The sequence below is a fragment of the Lacerta agilis genome, chromosome 7 (genome assembly GCF_009819535.1).
Source record: "Lacerta agilis isolate rLacAgi1 chromosome 7, rLacAgi1.pri, whole genome shotgun sequence".
Classification (NCBI taxonomy): Eukaryota; Metazoa; Chordata; class Lepidosauria; order Squamata; family Lacertidae; genus Lacerta; species Lacerta agilis.
In genome coordinates this window covers 33351597-33374829 of record NC_046318.1, presented here as the reverse complement: position 1 = coordinate 33374829, position 23233 = coordinate 33351597, and the positions used below count along the sequence as shown (strand labels likewise).

Here is a 23233-nt window from a genome sequence, read left to right as displayed (position 1 = left end):
CACTGCAGTAGCAGCAGCATGGCACAGAGCGGTGTGATTGTCTGAGTAGTTTAGTATGGATAGCTTTTCATTTAGCCTTTGCTCTGACAGCCCATGCCCTGGATAAGTGGTGTAGGCCTGTACAGGTGAAATCTATTCTCACATTTGCCTCAGGGGTGACTGGACTGTAACAGAATTTTTCAAACCCGTTGGGCCCAACCGCAAAGCAGAGAATAAATGGCTGAAGTGCCAGGTCTCGACAGAAAAATCAATGCCTGGTTATACAGACATGACAGACCAGGTCTGCAATTCTCTTCATGAAAGTCTCTGCGTTTACCACACTTTGAGTTAAAAAACATGCTTCTTTTGTCAGTTTTGGGGTTTGTGTGCGTGTTTGTATAAAGTTAACACCTGGTTTTCTCTTTCTTCTCTCCCCCCCCCCATTTTTACACAGGAAATTTACATGTCCCTTATGTGACAGAAGTTTTACAGAGAAGTGGGCATTGAACAATCATATGAAACTCCACACAGGAGAAAAGCCATACAAGTGCTCATGGCCTACATGCCATTATTCCTTCCTCACAGTATCAGCCATGAAAGACCACTATAGGACTCACACAGGTTTGGCTCATGCTTTTCTTAACCTGATGCGGGCACAAGGAAATGAAGGGGTGATGGGAGAGGGCTTGTTGCATTAGATTTTGTGCCTAGCAAGTAAAATAGCTGCATTTAAGAAAGGCTCTAACTCTGAAACAAATCCTTCTGTTTGCAACACCAGTTTTCTGTTCTGTGGTGATAGATATTAGCATCACCTGTGATGCTAACATTTAAATTGTTTTGGTACATTTATTATAAGCCACGTTGAACAATTGTGAGCTTACGCACAAAATGTAGTTAAGCAAACAAAAAGACCATGGTTGTGTGTGGCTTCAGAGGTCCACCTGTTGCTTTTTATCTTATGAGAACTTCTAAATTTGTCATTTGATGTGAAAATGATCTATGTAGAAAACAGCAACAACCCACAGTTTACTGAACTTCAGCTGCTCCAGGAAGTGTTTTGTGCTCATTTTTGTCACAGGATCATTGCAGGGGGTTGGACTAGATGATCCTTGTGGTCCCTTCCAACACTTTGATTCTGTAATTCTATGTGCCAGATTTGTAAGGCCTAAAGTGCACTAAGTGGCTAAAGAGAAGGGTTTGTGTGAGATTAATTTTTTTATGAACTCTTTTTTTTTGCTTACCCTTGATTTCCCTCAGAAATCATCTTTAACATTCTTCAAATTTGCTTTCATGTTAGTTCCTTAATGAAGGAAGCTTCCTGCATATGTTTTTAATGCAATCAAAATATCATAACTGATAATGTGGTTGGAATTAATCAATATTTCAGATTTACTGAAGGCAATATGAAAAAAAAGGAAACAGATTCAAGCTCCTGGAAGTGAAAAGTTTCACATCACCTGACTATGTTGACTCAAAAAATCAAGTTTCCTACTGATTTTTCTCAGTGGAATCATGCTTAGGCATAGATGTGTGTGAGATCTTAGAAAGAGGGCACCATGTAAACAAGTGTAGGTTTTGAAGCTATAGTAATGGCAGAAATTGCTGGAAAGCATATCCCCGTACTATTGGTTCATATAATTCATTTATTCATAGGATAACTTTTGGCCTGCGGAGGAAAGGCAGGATAAATTTATTAATTGACTGACTGATTAAATAAATAAGCAAGAAAGCAAGTTGTGGAAATTTTACAGGGAGGAGGAAATGGCTACAAATATCCATGTGAACCAAGCCTAACTGAAGTATTATCTAATATTTGATACCAAGCAGCTTCCAGCAGTACTGAGGAACAGCAATAATTTTGAAGGTGCATTGGCCACAGTATAAATTTACACTGCATAAAACACCAGTTTTATTTAACACACAGTGAAAAGCTTACTACAGCTGGAGGAAAACAGTGTTAATATCTGTACTTTTTGAGTTAAATGTTGATGCCAGTTAAGCTTATAAGAACAAAGATTGCTGTGAAGGACTAGAAAGCTTTTAATAAACAGTTAACTACAAATAACATTGTTACAAAAACTATTTACATGCAGCCTGCTTCTTTAAGAATAATATTAAACTGTAGCATAGATTGTAACATCATGGAATGTGAATTAAAACTGCCACAAAGTGAGATTACTTTTTAGCTCCTTAGCAAAACAGAGTATATGTACCTAAGTCTTGGTTAAAAATGTAAGAGACGATCCTTGTAAAAATGTAAAAAAACGATCTGGAAATCAAAATTCTGTAGGCATTTCTTAGAAAGATGAAACAGTGTTCCATTAAAAAATTTTTAAAAAAATATTCCTGAAAAGATCCTCCCCCCAGTTTTGTGAAAATGAAATGAGTTGTTGCTAGAAATTATAGGTTAAAAGTTCTTCCAAGGCAGTTTGTAGGAAACCCAGGCCTCCTTAGCTTCTTTGACAAGGGTGTTGACGATTTAAGGTCTCCAGCCTGCCCTGAGAGATCACTTATATCGAACAGCAGATGAAAAGCCAGTGCAGATGTAATTTATCGTCGGCGTTTCCTTCTAAAGAATAATTGTGGAGACTTGGTTAGATCAATAATATGGATTTTTGTTGTTAGGTCTTGTAGTCTGCACCATAATGAGAGATAGGGGACAGTGGCTGTTTTCTAATAGAAAATAAAGGATTGGTTTCCGTGTCTTTCTACATTTGAATGCAAAATGGCACACTTGAAACTAATTCAAGTTGTTAAGAAAAGACCCATTTTCTATTACATTCCTGTTATCATATAAACATGGCATGTTAGATCAGCCCTCTGTACCCGAAGTGATATATTGCCCCTTAGATCCTTCTCAAAGTTTAAAGGTTGTAACTTCTGGATGAAGAATGAATTGTAAAATTGTTTAATGTAAGACTGAAATACCGAAATCATGTTCACAGTTATATGTCTTCCAGCATACCTAACTATGTGTGGGATTGCACCTAATAATTGTTCAGCCAATCTACATGTCTGCACTCAAACAAAACAAAAACATAATAAAATACATGGAAAACTGAAGTGTGAAGGATATAGGATGTGATAAACTCACTGCAACATTAAAATATGTCCCATCCCCAAAGTTACTTCTGTTCTTGTATGCCTAGAAGACAGTCCTAAATAAAGGCAGTATGTTTTACCAGATTTATGTAGTTTTAAAAAGTCATTCTCCATTATTCAATAAAGATAATTCCCAATGACTACTGTGGGAATACAGAATTTGGTGGTATATAAAGAATTCAGTGGGTACTATAATAAGTCCAATTTTACATAGTAAGCATGTAGTGTTCTTGCATAGTTGGTACCAAGTAGTTCATATATACTTGACAGCATGGTATAAAATGCTGTTTGTGTCCTTCATAAGCATAAAAACCTGCAGGCTTTAATTCAGGTCTCCCCTGAAAGGTAAAATGCCATACAGTACATGATAGCTGATAGCATCTGCCTGAATGTGATATGGCACAAGAGTGTTTGGATTAAGGCCAGTGTGTATTGACAAGGAAAATTGCCCTAAATACCTGGTTGCTATGGGTTGCTTCTAGATTTACAGCAAGAATACTTATTTTTCTATTGCTAATGACTGTGTTGTTATGTTGCTCCATAACACACAAGTTTTACTGAGCCATACAAAATCACTTATAAGGTGTCCTTTTCTCAGACAAATCATATCATGTGGGTGTATATGTTACCGAATATTCATTTGAACTGTTTGGAACCTTTCCATAGCCAGATAGTTTCACATAGATGTATAGCTTGCCTCTTCAAGTTCACTGCATTGTCAATCTTTTGTTGTTGTTTCTTTAGCATAACAGCAGTTTCGGCTAGTTAGATGGGGCGGGGGAACTAGAAGCTACAGATTTTACTGGACTAAAGCACTCATTATTCCTAACCATTGGCCATGCTGACTCGGGCTGATGGGAATTGGAATCTAATAACATATGGAAGGTCAATGTTTCTATGTGATATGTGTCACTTTTGCCCAACTGATGGTAAACCTGCATCAACACAACCAGATACCTTCATCTGTTCCAGCTGCAACAAAGCGTGCCTCCTCCTTATTAGTGTCTACAGCCACAGCAGGTGCTGTAACTTTCCAACATTTTAACTTCACCCCCAAATACACATTCTTCCAGTGTCTCCCAAGGCAATGATTAGAGCTAGGTAGAGTGAGAGGGTAGTGTTTGCCAGGCCTGGGGACAGGAAGGTTAATGTTGTGGTGGCAGCATAATACTATTTCTTAGCTGCCAGGGTATGTAAGTCTAGTCCTAGCTGCATTATTCCATACCTCTTCAAGGTTTACATCGGCTAATGAAGATTGCTGGCAGGGAGTCAGAAAATTAAAGCTGTTGCACAGAAGGCAGACACTCATAAGGAACAGGAAGACAAATGTAAAACTAATAGTGACGGGAAAACAGGCCTCTAAACTTATATGGAATTACGGTACATATATTGTAATTCCACTTCCTTGTGAGTTGGAAGTATAAAAGGGATGTTGCCATTTATTTCAAATAGTTTCCCAGATTCTTTAATTCCCTTCCATTGGTACCAGGGTGGGAGGGTACAGTTTTGTCTCCAAATGAGCCAAATGACTCATTTGTGTGTTAAAGCTGTGTTATGATTTCTCTGGCTCTCTCCAAGGTTAGTATTATTATTCTGTAATACCCTTCTTGGTTGGTCTTGTGGGATGAATCTGCTTCACATGCCTGGGCTTTACTGACTAAAAATGCTATTGTGAAATGATATACTGCATTTATAAACTGCAGAAGGCAAATTTTTATCTGGAATAAAAATACTTTATAAGTGTACATTTATACACTTTTAACAATTACCAACCCTGCCAAATCTATATTTTAATGGGTTCAGAGGCTTAGAATAAAGACATGTCGTTAAATATGAACAATGCAAGTACTACTTCAATTTCTGAAGTAATTCCCAGACTTGTTTTTCTTCATTATGAAAGTTTTAGAAACATAAACAGCATTGAGCTCCTATTGGTACAGAATAACAGAGCTTTTTAAATTGTTGCCTATTTTCTTTTCTGGAAAATAATTTCCATAATTTACTGGGGGATTCTTGAGGAGCACTGTGATCAAGTCAGTTAAAATTTGCTCAACATCTTTATTTTGTGGGTAAATCCAATATATTTTTATTTAAGCAGAACCATATATATACTGTATATTAACTTTTCTAGGCAGTCTTTCCTCAGCACAGAAAGGCCAGATGTATGGGAATTGTAAAAAATCAGGATATGCATAAAAACTGTTCAAGTGCATAAAGCAGCCCCATCTGGAAGACATCTAACAGAAATGAAGTTGTACAAAACCATTCCATTGATAATAAAGCTAATTTTTATGGGTCTGACAAGTATGTAATTATGTTCAGTGGTGCTTTTCAGATTTTATCACAGTCAATAAACCGCAGTGGTAATTTCATTCCCATTTGACATATTTACATGGAAACATTTGATTGGAGGAATTAGTAACCCTGAAAGCCTTGATAGATATGTTTTAATGATCTGTGACCTCCACAGTCCCTCATCTGTTTATTGTTGCAACAGGCGAGAAGTCATTCCTATGTGACCTTTGTGGCTTTGCTGGCGGGACACGTCATGCCCTCACCAAGCATCGGAGGCAGCACACAGGTCAGTAAAGCTGTCTTCTACCCTTTTGTATTTTCTCTGCGGCAAAGGACTGTCATCCAGGCTGGGGAATAAAGAGAATCATATAGCACATAGCAGTCCAGAGAGTATAACTATTTGCTGATTGCTTGCTTGTTTGTTTGTTTGTTTGTTTGCCTCTACAAATTGGTATGCCTAGGGTCTATGTCAAATGCTTTTATTTATGAACCTAATGCTTTTTTTTCTTTTTAAAATGATGATTTTGAATAGCAGGTGTCTCTGAAAATTAAGTACACAAGGTTTATTTTAGAGGCCCAGCTAGACTGCAGACTGCATGAAGGTTGTATAAGAATATGCTTAAGAATTCCTGTGTGAAAATTAAAGGAGCAAGATTTTGTTTCCCTACCCACCCCACCCCACGAGCAACTAAAATATGGCCAATTTTTTTTGTAACGTTGCCATTTTCTGTTTACTGTTGATGCATGACGCTTTGGATATAGGTTTCCACTCCCCAAACACTTCATGCTCCAAACTAATTATTAATGTTGGTAAAATTAACTGTGAAGGTCTGTTCATTTCTTCTCAGAAGTAAGCTCCACTGAGTTCAATTAGACTTACTCCCAAGTTTGCATAGGATTCTAGCCTATGTTACATTTTTGAAAATGAAAGTGGGAATATATTCAGATTAAATGGTTCATTCTCAGTAGTACAATTTGTATGATTAGTCTATTATGTTTTCCTCAAAAAGACTGTAGTTGTTGTTCATAGATGTTAAATGCAGCTGTTTTTCTTTAATAGTATGACCCATTCTCGATTCAGGATGCTGGCTGTTATTAACCAACATTTTAAATGCATTTTAATTAGTGCCCAGTTATATCCTTTCTTTGGAACTATATGCAGCTAGGATCTGAGGTTAGTCAACCAACATATTTGGAGAGTTGAAGATTATCTTGAGGAATTGAACGTTATGTAGCATTTGCCGCAAACACATGGTCAAAGCCTGTTGTGGTCTTGCAGACATGCAGTCTCGGAAACTGCAGTTGCAATTTACAGAGGGAAATTCTGCGTACAAATTAAATAAGGACAGTGCTATATGCATTAAACTAAATGTATTAAACTCACATGTTAGTTTTAAATCTGTTATGATAATCACCTTACGATATTATCTCACAATGTATTGGAGAATATCTGATATATCATTCTCCACCCCCATCATTCAGCCCGGACACTGAGATCCAGTGCCGAGGGCCTTCTGGCGGTTCCCTCACTGCGAGAAGCAAAGCTACAGGGAACCAGGCAGAGGGCCTTCTCGGTAGTGGCGCCCGCCCTGTGGAACGCCCTTCCATCACAGGTCAAGGAGATAAATAACTATCTGACATTCAGAAAACACCTGAAGGCAGCCCTTTTCAGGGAAGTTTTTAATGTGTAATATTTTTGTATCTGATTTGTGTTGGAAGCCGCCCAGAGTGGCTGGGGAAATGCAGCCAGATGGGCAGGGTACAAATAATAAATATTATTATTATTATTATTATTATTATTATTATTATTATTATTATTATATTAGGTCAATGTGAAAGCATTGTGGGTATCTTGTTTGTTGACACTGAAGATCCCAGTGTCCTGTTACAATACAATGCTCAGTTCCACTTGTATGCATCAGATTTACTTTGCAGAATGAGTACATGGAGCTCAGTGACTCCTGAGCAAAAAGCTAATCCTGACAAAGCAGAAAGCATGTTTAATCTTCTAGAGCCCTACATACCAACCACTCTCATGCTGCCCAGGTGGAGGGCTTCTGTAGCTCTTACAAGTTGTACCCACAGCTTATTAAGAGTCCAGCGCAGTATTTTGTTACATTATATACCGTGTTTTCCCAAAAATAAGACATACCCATAAAATAAGCCGTAGCAGGATTTCTAAGCATTTGCGCAATATAAGCCATACCCCGAAAATAAGACATAGTGATAGATGCAGTTCTGGAGGGCAACAAGGAAGAGGCGAGGCTGGACGCGGCGCCTCCCGGCAACAGCTCCAGCCCCACCGGCAGCGCCCTTAAGACGGCCCTGGATAGGCGTGGCTATGCAGTGTACCGACGCGGAGCGGTTAAGTAGACGGGCAGCAGCTGGACGGCGGCCCCTCCAGTGGGAAGGAGGCTCGGAGGTGACAGGAGAGGTGCGGGCAGCCCTATCAACAAGGTCGGCTCCCACTCAGGTCCCGGTCGTTCTGTGTGTGCTGCAAGCTGAGGTATAGAGGGAGACATACCAGTAGAAAGTGAAAGTAAAAGTCTCCTCAGTGAAGTGAGGAGCAGGACGCTCTTGTTTTAGATATTGTGTGTCCTCAGGTGGAAGAAGTAATGCTGTGGCTGCCGTTTTACTCAACACTGTGGGTCTCTCTCCCCCATAACCAACCAGAAACAACCCCCAGACAAGATGAGTGCAAAAAGAAAGTTATTCTGTTGAGTATATGACGATGTTCCAGAAGAAGAAGACTTAACTATATTTGAATAAATGTAGATTGCTGTACCATGTTGTTGTTGTTGTTGTTGTTGTTGTTGTTGTTGTTCAGTCGTGTCCGACTCTTCGTGACCCCATGGACCAGAGCACGCCAGGCACGCCTATCCTTCACTGCCTCTCGCAGTTTGGCCAAACTCATGTTACCATACTGATGTAATAAAAATAAGATATCCCCTGAAATTAAACCATAGTGTGTCTTCTTGCGAAAAATAAATATAAGACAGTGTCTTATTTTCAGGGAAACACGGTAATGTAGCGTCAGTGTATGCAGAGACAGAGGGTTGCGTTTGAATGTGTGAAAGGTGAGTGAGATTCAGATATTTGTCCAGACACATAGCTTATTATGCTATATGTAAGTAAGTCACCCTCTTTCATAGGGTTGCTTTAAGCATTCATAGGGTTGCTTTAAGATACTGATTAAAATGCAAACCATTACAGTTTATAATCTTAACCCTACCACCCAATTTTCCTTAACACACAAATACTCCATGACTCAGCTGTTTTTTCTATATGGAATGCCTGTTTCTACATAGTTCTGTATATGATAGGGAACTGGAAAGTAGGAATTGGAGCACCGTGGCTAATTTGCATAGCTTGTCAATACATAATCAGCATAATTTGAATAAAAGTTGCATGAACTTTGGTTGTGATACTGTTTGTGCGATCTTCATTGCTAAATTAGAACTGGCAGCTCTTATGAGGTTTTCAAGATGATCATTGGCTGACCGAGATAACTGCTTCTGCTTGGGCCTCAGCTATGAAATGTTTAAAAATGTATGTACTGACAGAGAAAGGTCAGTTTCTTGGCAGGCTGTGAAATGTGATAAAGTTTTTCAGTTAGCTGGGGTGACAAAAAGCCCTTGTATTATTAACCTCAGTTGTTCAAATTATGGGTAAGCCCTTTCAAACCATGAGATATAGAAATCATGAAATTTGAAAGCATAATAAATGAAGTGTGCTTTACATTTACCTTCTTGTTTCTGAGGCTCAAATCATGCAGCCCCAAGACCTTTTCAATGATTTTCAACAACTGCAAGATGTAGGTTTCATTGTTTTTTTAAAAAATCATATCCCCAGTTTTCCTTTATTTTAGACAGCATGACAGAAACTTCTAAAATCAGAAGCCTGTGGCTTCCAGATGTTACTGAACTTCAACTCCCATCAACCTCAGCCAGCATAGCCAAAAGTTAGGGTTTATGGGAGTTGTAGTTCAGCTACATTTGAACGGCTAAAGGTTGGTCACCACTAATTTAAATGTTTGTAATGCTTGAAACAGGGGAAAGAGTGCCCTAAGATTCCAGAAGTTCTAATTTCCTTCACCACCTGAGGAATTTTTCATACAAGATTTAATTTCCTGCACAAATAATGGCTTCCATATAGAAATATAGAAAACTGCATGTACCCTACATAAACCAGTCATATACAGTATAATGTATGTATGTATGTATGTATGTATACTCTGTAAAAACCTGCTGCCAACTGAGTGAACATTCCACTACTTGGTGCACTGGGCAAACTGGACAATAATTAATTGCATCAATTCATTGATTGTTGCCTCAATGCAACACGATGAAGTTGGATCTCAATGCAACACGATGAAGTTGGATGACCTTTTTAATCCAGTAACCTAATGTAAATTTATTCTTCTTATTGTATTAAAGAACAGATTATTCAGAATGACAGTGATAAACATTGGAAAATACCTTAATGGGTTTAAGTTTGGATGGCCAGTTCTCGTAACAAAATTACTCATGTAATGTCTCATATTGCTCTCATTTACTACTACTGCTACTAGTACTACTGCTATTAATTGTTGATGCCATTTGGATAACATTTTACATAAACAGTTGTAAGAAGGTTCAATATTGTTCCCATTTTACAGTTGACCCAAAACTGAGAACTATTCACTAACCAACAGCCACACAATGATTCCATAGGAAAGATAGACCTGAACTCGTTTCTCTCTGATCCATGTCCTACTCTCCTGTTCTGGCTCATTTACTTACGATATATGGTTTGTGAAAATACTGTCGCTTTTACTTAAGTGTGTAAATCTTCCATCGCTCTCCATTAAAATAGCTGGTTTTAGACAGCAAGTTCTAATTAATGTTTCAGGTTGGCACTTGCCTGCTTATGCCACCCTAGTGGAGTTCCCCCTGCTCTGAATGCAGGCATTTACAGGTTATAGATCATGAAACCTGCATCGAGCAGGTCTAAGTTTATGTTTTATGTCAGGACTGGAGGCTCGTTATTACTTTGCTATTAACTTTATACTATATAGGACAGTATCTCAGAGACAGAGGGATCTATCTTTTTGGCATTTATCCGCCTCTGTGGCACAAACAATCAGAGATGATTCTTTCCCAGAAAAATTACCTATGTCTACTATTTTCTTCACAGGGAGCTGCACAATACACCTTCCACTTGGTTCAATGTACTTCAGCTGATGCCATGAGATTTTTGTCTGGGCTAACTGCTTTATAACAGTGCCAAGCCTTGCTCATTTCCCTCTCTCTCTCTCTCTCTCTCTCTCTCTCTCTCTCACACACACACACACACATCCTGCTTTCCTCTTCCGTATCCTCCTTTTGACATGGCTTTCCTTGCACACAGAGTGCCCAAGCAAATTATAGGCAGGTTTGAAGGGGATAGGTATCAAAGTGGTCTAAATGGCTTAAATAATTCCCTGCTGCAATACAAACTGTCTAGGGGGTTGACACAAAACATCTCCTGATCCAAGATTTACTTTTATCACCTGTCACAGACCCTTGATTCAAGGGCAAGAGAGCCAATCCTCACATGCAGTTTAGGAATCTTGGCCAGCTTAATAAGCCTCCCCACTCTCTTCAGCTTCCAGGCATCCAGTGAATTGATATCCACCAGAGTGCTTTTCTTGTCTGACAGATGCTTGACAATGGGGGGAGGATTGACTTAGGTCTTGAGGACTCTTTACTACATATCCCTCTGACTATTTTGCTTTTTATTCTTTCCTTCCACACTGTGAGCCAGACGTAACTATTTAGAAGAGTGAGCTTGAATGTCAAAAGATTTGAGATTCCACACCCCCCCTTCTTGTTTGATCTCCAGAAGTGCTGTTTTTCCTCTGCTGAGCTACATAGAACTGTTTTACCACACACTCCAATTTGCTCATGGATTCCCCCCCCCCAACCCCAAAAAACCATTGAGCCTCCAAGCTAAATGGCTATTGTGATGAAAGAAGAAAATGCATGCCTCACTAGAGACGTCATTGAGTGGGTCCAGGTTCTAGTTAGAGATTTATTCAGGCTGTTGGAAATTGTACATGCAGTAAGTTGAGTTGTGGAAAGTGCATCTGTGTAAGATGCATCTCTAGGAGTTGAGCCACTGAAATGCTGGACACCAGGCCTGGAAGTTCCAATTGACAAACCTGTTGTAGCTGTTGTTGGATATTTTACTCTGAGGGATTTACTTCTGCTGGGGCATCCATACATAGAACAGATCTTTCATATTTGCACTAATGAAAGCTGTTTCGTTTGAACATTTTGGACATGAATTTTATCTGTCAGTTGGTAATTTTTCATCACTTGTGTCCGACTCTTCGTGACCCCATGGACCAGAGCACGCCAGGCACGCCTATCCTTCACTGCCTCCCGCAGTTTGGCCAAACTCACGCCAGTTGCTTCGAGAACACTGTCCAACCATCTCATCCTCTGTCGTCTCCTTCTCCTTGTGCCCTCCATCTTTCCCAACACCAGGGTCTTTTCCAGGGAGTCTTCTCTTCTCATGAGGTGGCCAAAGTACTGGAGCCTCAACTTCAGGATCTGCCCTTCCAGTCAGCACTCAGGGCTGATTTCTTTAAGGATGAATAAGTTTGATCTTTTTGCAGTCCATGGGACTCTCAAGAGTCTCCTCCAGCACCATAATTCAAAAGCATCAATTCTTCGGCGATCAATAACTTGGGTTGTAGTGTAGAGTAAATATCAAAGCAATGGAATTATGCCTTTGTACTTAGGAGGAAAAAAAATGTGTGTGTGAAAGAGGAGGGTGATCAACCTATGTGACTAACAGAGGTGGAAAATCTTATGAGAGTATATATGACCTTCGTGGAAGTGTACAGCACCTGATGAATATGAAAAGACAGGCTTCATCTATGTGGCAGTCCTGAGGCAGCTACAATGAGTCTACAGGAGTGGAGTGCCTAAGCAGTTTCTTGCCTTTGTTCAAATAGTCTCATGAATTTTTGAAGACAGTGGCTTATATGACCCACACAGATCCTGTTTGTATGATCAGTTCCATTTGCTCATTTCAGTTTTGCACATCTAGGCATTTATAGGTCAACGTAATAAAGAGAGAAAATTTAATAATATATGTGTTTTTATCCAGATGAGTGGCTCACTTTGCGTTTCTATTTCTCATGTGAACTGCACTTTGACTTTTAATGTGCAGTTACATTACTCGGCACTGAATTTAATGTATAATGTAGCCTCTTTCCTTCACCTTCCCCCAACCCAGCGCCAAAAAGAAAAATACTCTGTATAAAGTATAACTAACCCAGTATGCCTTGTGCCTTTTCATTAAATGCTTATTAAGAGAGTATGTGATGTTTGAAGAGGATTGCTATTAACTTCCAAGAAAGCTAGTACTAGTAGGAATGTTCAGGATGTAATTACATGAGATTTTCAAGGATAAATCATTACTGGAAGCACAATAACCAACTTTTTTTTTTTGTTACTGACCATTCTCTCCAACGTATGTTAAACTTGATCTTTACCATCCTGCTGAAAATAGTAATAATAATGCTAGCACCACAACTGAATGGCTCTTTGTTCATGTAGCGCCTGTGCATTAAAAACTTGCCTTCTTTACTACAGTAGAACGGCTGCCCTTCATGTGCATCTCTTTACATGAAGAGAATTGTCCCTTCCATTAAGGAAAACAGGGGTGCTAACTTAAGTGGCAGCTCTGTGCATCCCATGGCACTGTGGATTTAGGTTGTTAGTCATTACTTATAGTGAGAAACAAAGACTACTGATAAAACACATTTATTTATTTTTATGTATTTATTTTAAAGAAAAAAACCTGCTTTGCTTAAGAGTAAGAATTCAAGCATAGCTTAGAAATAAAAATGCCAGCATAACATGAAGTTAGCAGCAAAATTATAAAGTAGTTAGACGTCTGTCAAAGCAATTGACAGGATTAAAACCCAGGAAAACAGCAAAACCCAAAGGGAAAACAGCAAAATCTTCTCCAAAGCCTTTCTGGAACAACTAAGTGTTGCTGCGCAGTGAAGAGTAAGCTAACATGAAGCCATTCACACTTTCTTAGGGAAGGCATTTCATAGTGCTAGAACTTACCTCCTGAACTTCTGGTGACAGGAGTAACTTGATCAGGGCATCGTATGTGTGAAGGGGAGGTATGGGAGCAGAATGTCCTACATGTAACCAGGTTATCATTTATGCTTTTAAATGTTAGTATTGCAGTTGGGACAAGTGGGTACCCAGTGTAAATCATAAAGGAGGGACAGGGAACCTAATGGCCCTCCCGATATTAAGGGTCCCAGCTTGTCATAAAGGAATGGAGTAATTTGTTCTGTCTGGCCAACCAAGAGACAACATGTGTCTGTGTGGCATTCTGATCCAGTTAAGTGCTCTACAGCTATAGTCTTCTACCTTTTCAGACCTAGGACTGACTTTAACTCAGGAGGCCCATTTCTTTTTTTCTTTTTTAAACAATATATTTGCATAGTGGTAGTTTTGCCATTTGACTTTTGAACAGGTTGTGGCCCAGCACAACCACTCACCACTTCAGTACCAATGTTATATAGTGTTTGTATGGTATGTGTTTAGTTCCCCTTCTCTAAGTACTAAATACAGCCTTAAATATATATATATTCTCCAGCAAAAAGTGAAGTTGCTATTCTATGATTTAAGAATCTCTTAGAAACTTTTGGAATGATAGTTTTATGTCAAATTATGTGAAAATGTGGTCAGCTCTCAGAATTGTCTTCCAGTTCTTATGCAGTGGTAGGAGTTTACAAATGAGTGGTGGGAGTTTTAAAATGTCTGCTTTTTTCTACTTTGGTAAATGCACTAAGTGCTGTATAAAAATGCAGGCTAGCACAATAAAAACAATTCTAAAACATGAAAATACACAGTACAATAAAAGTAGCAAGTAGAATTTAAACATATAAGAATAGAGCAGAATGTTGTAGCATCAACATAATAAGCTGACATTATCAGGAAAAAAGACACAAAAGAAAAGAAAAGTTGCAAAGATTTCAAAATAACTTTTATTCTGTTATTGTTTCATTCTCCACCCTTTGTCTCTTTTAATCCTCCCTTCCATCTTGATTTCTGTTGTTCTAACCATGGGCACGTGCGTGATATATCATGGTATGAGATTATCTAGGGAAGGGTCATAGTTCAGTGGTAGAACAATTGCTTTGCATAAAGAAGGCCCCTGGTTCAATCCCTCCCATCTCCAGGTGGGAAAGAGTGCTGCCTGAAACCCTCGAGAAGTGCTGCCATGTCAGTGCAGGCAATACTGAACTAGATGGATCCATGTACTGACTAATGCACTGTCTAAGGCAGTTTCCTGTATGCCAGTGTTCCTCTCCACTTCCCAAAATTTCATATTGGAACTCTTGTAGGTTGATTTACTTTATTCAGCTGTTAGAAATTTGTGCTGTGTGTTGTGGCCACTACACCCTAGTTCATGAGGTTTCTCCGTTTATAGATATTGGGAGGGCTTGTATAAGTGAGAGCTGACTCTGTGGAATGACTCATTGTTTATATATAGCATGCAGAAACGTTCAGAAATACATAGTGAGTTTTGCCCAAATATAGGCCCAATGCAGTACCCTGTAATCTCTCTCTCTCTCTCTCTCTCTCTCTCTCTCTCTCTCTCTCTCTCTCCATGCTTCTATCTATAGTATCCCTATCAAATTGTATCTGTCCACTACTGAGCATGAATCAACAGTGTGATGCAGCAGCAAAAGAAGCTAATGCTATTCTAGGCTGCATCAACAGAAGTACAGTATTCAGATCAAGGGAAGTCATAGTACTGCTCTATTCTGCCTTGGTCAGACCACACCTGGAGTATTGTGTCCAGTTCTGGGTGCTACAGTTTAAGAAGGATATTGACAAGCTGGAACGTGTTCAGAGGACGGAAACCAAGATGATCAAGGGTCTGGAAACCAAGCCATATGAGGAACGGTTGAAGGAGTTTGGTATGTTAAGCCTGGAAAAGTGGGGACAGAGAGAAGATATGAGAGCCATCTTTGAAGATGGAGCAAGCTTGTTTTCTCCTGCTCTGGAGAGTAGGATCTGAACCAATGACTTCAAGTTACAAGAAAGAATATTCTGACTAAACATCAAGAAGAACTTGATAGATAGCAAGAGCTGTTCGAAAGTGGAACAGACAACCATGAGAGATGGCAGACTCTCCTTCCTTGGAGGTTTTTAAGTAGAGGTTGAATGGCCACCTGTCATGGATGCTCTAGTTGAGATTCCTGCATTGGAGGGGATTGAACTAAAAAAACCTCAGCGTTCCAACTCTACAATTCTGTGATTCTAGTAGGTGAAGCAAGAGACATCCATGACAAAAATACTTGTCCGCCCCTGTATAGACTTTTAAGATTAGATCAGCTTAGAGTTCGGCATTTAAAAGTAAAAAGTAAAACCATGAATTGTCATAAGTTACTTTAAAAGAGAAAGAAAATGGAAGATTACAGAGAATACATGAGATAGGGAAGTGGTCAGACCAATGGCCCATTTAGTCTAGCATCCTGTTTCCAATAAAGTTCAGCCAGTTGTTTTCTGGCCACAGTAAAACATGAAGGCAACACCGCTCATCTGCAGCTTGCCATTAGCAGTAGTATATCAATGACTAACAAAATAGATATTATTATTTTGGCTTATTCCTTCTTTAGCTACTCTGTTCCTTTCCTAATAATCTCTTACTTGGAATTTGCATTCTTTCCTTTCCCTGAGAAACATTTGAGTCAATGTTTTATGTGTTATGCTCTCCTGCACCCAACACTCATCACTTTATACCCACACATGGACATCTGAGCAGTACAGCTTACTAACGTCTTTATTATAGTTGCCTTTATATCACCTCCTGAGTCATACTGGCCTCTTGGTTGCTGGTTCCTCCACACTCCAATACATACCTTAGAGGAATTTTGAAAGTGAAATTTGAAAGCTGCCTATGTTGTTTGTGCTATTAACTTCTACCCAGTGTCTTCCACAGAGATTATCATATTAGGCTATGTGCAAATTATTTGTAAATGTGCAAATTGAGTTATTTAATACATGCATATACTTGACATATCTGCTTTAGTGTAATGGGAAGCATATTTTATGCAGCCATTGAAGTTGTGCACTGCTAGTTAAAGTGTTCTGGATCCAGAGGAATAAGTGAATTATTTTGTGCCAAGATAGTGCTCCTCCTGATTGACATATTGCCATTATTTCCATCACAGGGTCCTTTCTGTTCATTTGTGTGAGGTTATTCACACATATTTATGTCTTATGAATTGTTGAACATATGTAGCAAAATTATGTTGTCTTGAGTTGTGAAAAATATGCTGAGGGATTCACAAGTGAAGAATGCACATAGATATTTCTCAGATGAGGACATCAAAGTACCACATTTGTAGGATTAACTGATACTATCAATCCATTTTTCAGTCCTGGTCTCATACAGTGACTGCCATATGGAGGCCACTTGATGATACCTCCTCATAATAGCTTCTCTATGTGAGATGTATTGGTATGCTCCAACTTGCTTCAAAAATTGACTGCTACCATGTGGCTTGTATCATTGCTGCTAAAAACCTATTTAATCAGCACTGAGACAAACCACATTAAGGGGGATGATCCACATGATTACTGAGTACACGCAAACAATTTAATACAGGGGTTAGCCACTGACGAGAGGCAGTGGGCCAAATCAATTGATACATATGTTGTGTGAGGAGATAACTGGTAGCTATGAGGAAAATAATGTATAGCAAGGAAGTGATAAAAAATTGTACTCAGTTGTTGAGTATTTCTTTTAGAACTGCAATTTGTATCCACTAATCCAGTTGCACTGTGGGTTAATAACTAAGAAGCTTAACCTTCTCCTTTCTACTTCTAAAAATGAATAACTTTCACTGTTTTGCAGGAGAGAAACCATTCAAATGCGATGAATGTAACTTTGCTTCCACAACCCAGTCCCATCTGACACGGCACAAACGTGTTCATACTGGAGAGAAACCCTACAGATGTCCTTGGTGTGACTACAGGTAATAGATTCCTTATTGAGAATGAAATGTAAATCGATAAATTCATGTAAATTGGTAAATAAATATGTTGACATAAAATCATCATCAGGGCAGCATTAAGATAAATAAGGGGGGCACTTATTTCTCAAAATGTGTTGGGGGGGTAATGGAACCCCTGTTCTGAAGCTTTTTGATGTGAGACACTGAAGTGCTAATGCTATTTATTTCACAGATGTTCTAGTGTCTGTTCAAATTCTCTGTGGAGGGACTCCTGATCTGCTTTGCCTTTTCAGATCAGCTGCAGTTTGGGAGGGGAAAAAAATCTTGGTTGAGTTGCAGCCATGACACTAAAGAGGAAAGTCCCCTTAAGAATTGAACAGACTCTTTGTCCATTAAGTATTTTAAATGGAAGCACCTGCCTGTTACTTTAGCAACACAGATTCTGGTTTATTTGTAAAAGGTTTGTTTTCCACTGTTGATTCATAGAAAATACCTAGTACGATTCATAGGCAGGATTGGGTATCCTTTTCTTAATTAGAAAACGGCTGAATGGCTATGAGTTTGCCATATTTCAAATGAGATATTGAAACACTGCTTGTCCTTTATAGACTTTCAAGTTTACTTCTTACATGAATAATAAAAAAAATCCTTCCAGTAGCACCTTAGAGACCAACTAAGTTTGTTATTGGTATGAGCTTTTGTGTGCATGCACACTTCTTCAGATACATGCACACGAAAGCTCATACCAATAACAAACTTAGTTGGTCTCTAAGGTGCTACTGGAAGGAATTTTTTATTTTGTTTCGACTACGGCAGACCAACACAGCTACCTACTTGTAACTTCTTACATGAATGGGAATGTTAATCCCACTGTCCTCTTGTTAATCTCACCTTGATGCGTATGCTCTTGTGTTGTTTTGAATCTACCAAAAATGCTCATTGTCAAAGCTGGGGGCAGGGAGAAGAAATTATGACAAAAGTTGTTTAAAATTAAATATTCCATTAGAAAGTCTTGCTCATCTGTTCCTATTTGTGTCATGTTAAGTTTGACAATGAACTGGGTAATTTGTTGGGGCCAATATTCATTTTTCTTACAACTGTTGATAATACTTTTTTTTTAAAAAAAAAAGGTTTGAATGATGTCTCATGGCCACCATAGAATTGAATTTATCTTCAGTGACAGTAGAGTCAGCTCTTCAGTGTGTATTTTTCACTACAGAATTAAATTCTGTCATTGCAATACCTTACTACAGGCATAACACTGACTTATTTTAAAGTCACGAATATACCTTTATTTTAAAGAGCTACTAATTCTACAGAAGCATCGTTATGCAGATTGCCATCTGCTCACTGTTGTTGTTTTTGTGTGTGTGTATTTCTTTGTAAATTATCAGAGTGAAGGTAGCAGAAGCAAAAAAAATCTATAGAAATAGGTAAGAAGCTAAAAACAGCTAGACCTGCAAACTGCATTAATTTTATAAATGCACCTTTCTAAAATATATGTCACGCGTGAAGGATAACCTACAGGCTTACGGATAAATGGCATGCATTTTAATATAATTATGTAAACTAAAATAAAATATTTTACATTTATTATGCATAATAAACTAATTAAACAATGCTTGGTAAGGGATTATAGCCTCTGACATCAAGTGCAGAAGGATTCATTATGTGGATTCAGCAGCACTTGCATTCTGAGTTAGGGAGAGTGACTCTGCAGAGAACACTTGTCTCTTTTTGGACAGCTTCCCTAGGGAGTTCATGGTTCCCTTTTATTTTTGTATACGCTCAAACTTTGTAAAATAAAGACCCATTTATAATAACATTCCAGTGTATGCAACAATATAATTAGAACAAAACTAGGGTGTGGGTGTTCTTTTCAAACTAAATAATCTTTCAGATACATTTGATAAGTCAGCAAATGCAGTATAGCCTGTTGTTTCTCAGTTTTTCAGAGCATGTGCTGAGATTGCATAATTCTTTATCAGATGCCCAAAAAAGATTCACTAATGCTTGCAAGGGGAGCCATTGTACGAAACTGATGGTACAGAAGAGTGTGTGATGTTACAATAATCTTCAGCTATTTAACATATGATGACAGGTTGGATAACATTTCATTTCATTTACAAAGTATTGTAAGACTATCCATCTCTAGGAATAATGTTGCACTTTATGCTCAGGGGACATAATTTTCCTATAGCCAGAGACTAGCCAGGTTGGGAACCCTACCAGCAAAGTACAGTGGACGCTTGGGTTGCAAACATGATCCATGCGGAAGGCACGTTCGCAACCTGCAGCATTCACAACCAGCAGCGCCGCATCTGCGCACGAAACCCAGAAGTAACCCGTTCCGGTAGTTCCAGGTTGGCGTGGACCGCAACCCGAAAAACGTAACCTGCAGTGATCGCAACCCGAGGTATGACTGTACATGCAAAAGCAAAAATATGAGAAATGAATCTCATATTCATTTAAATAAAACAGATTAAATATTTTCCCTTCTGAAGTGCTGAGTGGAAGATTGCCTGGTGTCCCATACCAAGATAGACTGTGCCTATGATCCCAGGATGTTGAATGTATGGAACACATTTCATTGCATTGTAATCTGTATAAACATGTTAGGCGGCATCTAATCAATCCAATACTAACAAAACAACCTGGAATTGATGACTCATTTCATGTAAAGGTTCTCCTTGAGGATAGGTTTGATACTATTCCACTGGCTGTAGCAAAATTCGTCATGGAGACAGTAAAAATCAGAAATCGGTACATACAGGCTAAAGCTCCTCTGTTTGCTAGAAAGGGCAATTTTACAGCTTAACAACTGTTGATATTTACTATTGTTGTACTGTGTATTTTGGGTCTGTGGACTGCAATAAAACTGTGTGTGTGTACTTAAATAATTCCACTGAAATCAGTGGCTGATATTTCCTGATAACCTATATATCATCAGCAAGATAATGTGTAGCCCTGTGGACTGGCCTAATGGTAACATTTTCTGCACATTATACAAAGTGAAATAAGGCCTGACATCTAAAACACCAGGTAAATGTTCTATGCACAAAAATGACCTCTCCAGTTCCCAATGTCTGGTGGAAGCTTCCCTGCACACTTCAAATGCCTTCCAAAGATCAGAGAACATTTTGGAGTGGCAATTCATGAACTACAAGCAAGGGTCTGCTTCCAGAATGGAAAAGCAACCAGAGTGGTACCCTAGTATGCAGGTTTCTCTGAATCTCCTGACCATGGTGTACAAGTCAAGTATCTAAGGCATACAAGGAAAGGAGGTGACAAATTTACATACGCAGATGGTGTCCGGTGTCTTAAGTATTTTCCCACATATGGTTTTGTTTTTTTAAAGTTGGAGACGGTATCTCAAAGCATGTGAAGATATAAGAGTTCCTGCACTTAGGAACATCAGAATTTGCCTAATACCAGCCCAGGCTGTTTGTTCATCTAGTACAATGTGGTCTTATCTAAATGGCAACAGCTCCTCCGGGTCTTAAAACAGTGGTCTTTTCCATCATCCGCAATCTTTGAGCGCAGCAAGATAAGTCTTTGGGAAAATGGCAAAGACAAAAGATGTCCTTTCTTTCTTTCTTTCTTTCTTTCTTTCTTTCTTTCTTTCTTTCTTTCTTTCTTTCTTTCTTTCTTTCCCCTCATCTTGAAACTTGTTTACCAAACTGCAAGGCATGAGCTGGAATATAACAGGAGTGGCCAGTACAGATGGCTGTCACTGTGGCAGCCAGGTCAGAGTAGCAGAGCCAATCTGATGTCCCTGCTGGTGTTCCCAAACCACCCTGCCCTCACTGCTGTATTGCCCACCCCTCCCCACTGGCCATTCCTGGACCATAAGGTTTCTGTTCCAGTCTGTTTTTAGGTCCTGGGGATGCTCTCCCAGTGCCAGCCCGATACACTTTGATGCCTGAGGCAACGGACAAGCTGCTTTCCAGTCTGCATATAGAAGCTGACTGGACTGGTTTTTGAACACTTCAGTTCTGGTGAAGTGGCAACATCCTCCACTGCACCTGAGGGCAGCTGACAAGCTTAGAGGGTGCAGGATAGGCTGTTTGACATGAACAGCTCAGATCTCTTAAGAAATAGGAACAGCCAGGGAGGATAAAGAGGAATGTTCTGGGGACTGCTGCTCTCTCTACACATCCCAACATCTGTCACCTGAGGTGGCTGCCTCATTCTGCCTATTATAACGGCTGACCTTGCAGGCCCCATTCCTTGTTAGTATTTTCTATTAGAATCATTTAGTGTTTCATCTCCCTCCCTCTCTTTTTAAAAATTATCTTGTTTCATTCTCTCAGTTTGCCTAATTTTATAATGCAATGGTCGGAAGTGCTGGTGAGAAAGATTCCCCCCACCCCATATTTATTTAATGTTTAATAAAGAAGTCATCTTAAAAATAATTTTAAAGCATTTCGACCCCACCCCACCCCCCAAAGGGAGAAAAAACCTCTTTCTTTCAGGTTTTGGGAAGGAATGTGATATTTGATTTTTTTGTACATGCTTATTGCATCCAGTTTTTTTTTTAAAATTAACCCCTCGTTTTTAACAGATGGACAGTTTAGTTCTGTCATGCATCTTGTGTTTTTCTTGTCATTCTTTATTAATTACAAGTTTTCACCAGCTACTCTTTAACTTCACATCTTATTTTTGGAAACAATGAAACAATGATCTATTTTGCAACTTTTTAATCCCATATGCCAACTTTCAAACCTGGGAGGAAGCGATTTCCCAATCTATAGATTTTCTACTTGTTAAAACACTAGAATAGAAATAACCATGTAATCTAGGTTCTCTTCCAATGAAATTTGTATATTAAATGTGTTCCAGGGGAGTACTTACAAAGCCCAAGTACAGTAGTATACATTACAGATATTTTTAAAGGGTATATTCCGTACTCTCTTTAGCATGACTCTAAATTCAGCCTGACATACAAATAATTGCATTTCTATTTTATTATTGCATCCCAATTTTTACTTGTTATGTACACTTTATGAGCGTCTACTAAGATTCATATTTCAGCTGCTGGACTTCATGAAAATGTACTGGGGGGAGGGGATAATGTCTCATAGCAGAATTGGGTTCTGTGATAGATTCTGGAGCTCAGAATTGGTGGAGTTGTTGACAAGGCATTTAATTTGGGGAAGAAGAGCATGCCACTTGTGTTGCTTACACAACACTCCTTCCGGGGGGGATGGGACACATTGGTAGTAGCATTCAAAGTCTCTCAGCTTCCTCTTTCATGCCCTGTTCTCTTGGCCAGAGGCAAATGTCAGTATGGTGACTGGCTTATAAAGAAAAATGTGTGCTTATTGGAAAGCATGATTATCCCTTAAAACAGTATGTACAGTGCTGAGAACTGTGCTGCTTTTAAGGAGTTATTCTGCATGTCAGAACCATTTATTTAGTACACAGTTTGATAGCAAGCTTGGTGCTTTTCATTTCTTTCTTTCTTTCTTTCTTTCTTTTTAATGTGGATCCATAAGAGCTAGGTATTTACTTTCTGTATAAAATAACATACCAGGAGCAGAAAGGGGAGTATATTGGGATCTAAGATATACTAGAAATATTTCTCAACATGAGTTTCCTTTATTTTTTTAAAAAATAGTAATTACTTTCTGGAGCTTTTTATTGTGCTGGTGATATGAAGAATTTGGTATTATTGATAATATTGTTATGCCCCTTAGCTTTCTGTTTCAGCACAATTATTTCATACTGAACTTTTTTAGCTCTATACTCACATTCTATGATTTACTGTTCCTTGCTTTCTATACTATACTATTTGCGAGACATTTAGGGTGATATCCAACTAAGCCATAT

At 38.8% G+C, this 23233-nt stretch overlaps 1 protein-coding gene across 2 annotated transcripts in view; it reads left to right on the top strand.

Moving 5' to 3' along the window:
- Positions 1 to 23233, top strand: part of ZNF407 (zinc finger protein 407) — a 333562-nt gene that overhangs the window by 196039 nt on the left and 114290 nt on the right. For both annotated transcript variants that reach the window (XM_033154794.1, XM_033154795.1), the window contains exons 5-7: positions 434 to 600; positions 5579 to 5662; positions 17302 to 17422. In XM_033154794.1, the coding sequence (XP_033010685.1) occupies positions 434 to 600; positions 5579 to 5662; positions 17302 to 17422 (372 nt within the window). The remainder of the gene's footprint in view (positions 1 to 433; positions 601 to 5578; positions 5663 to 17301; positions 17423 to 23233) is intronic.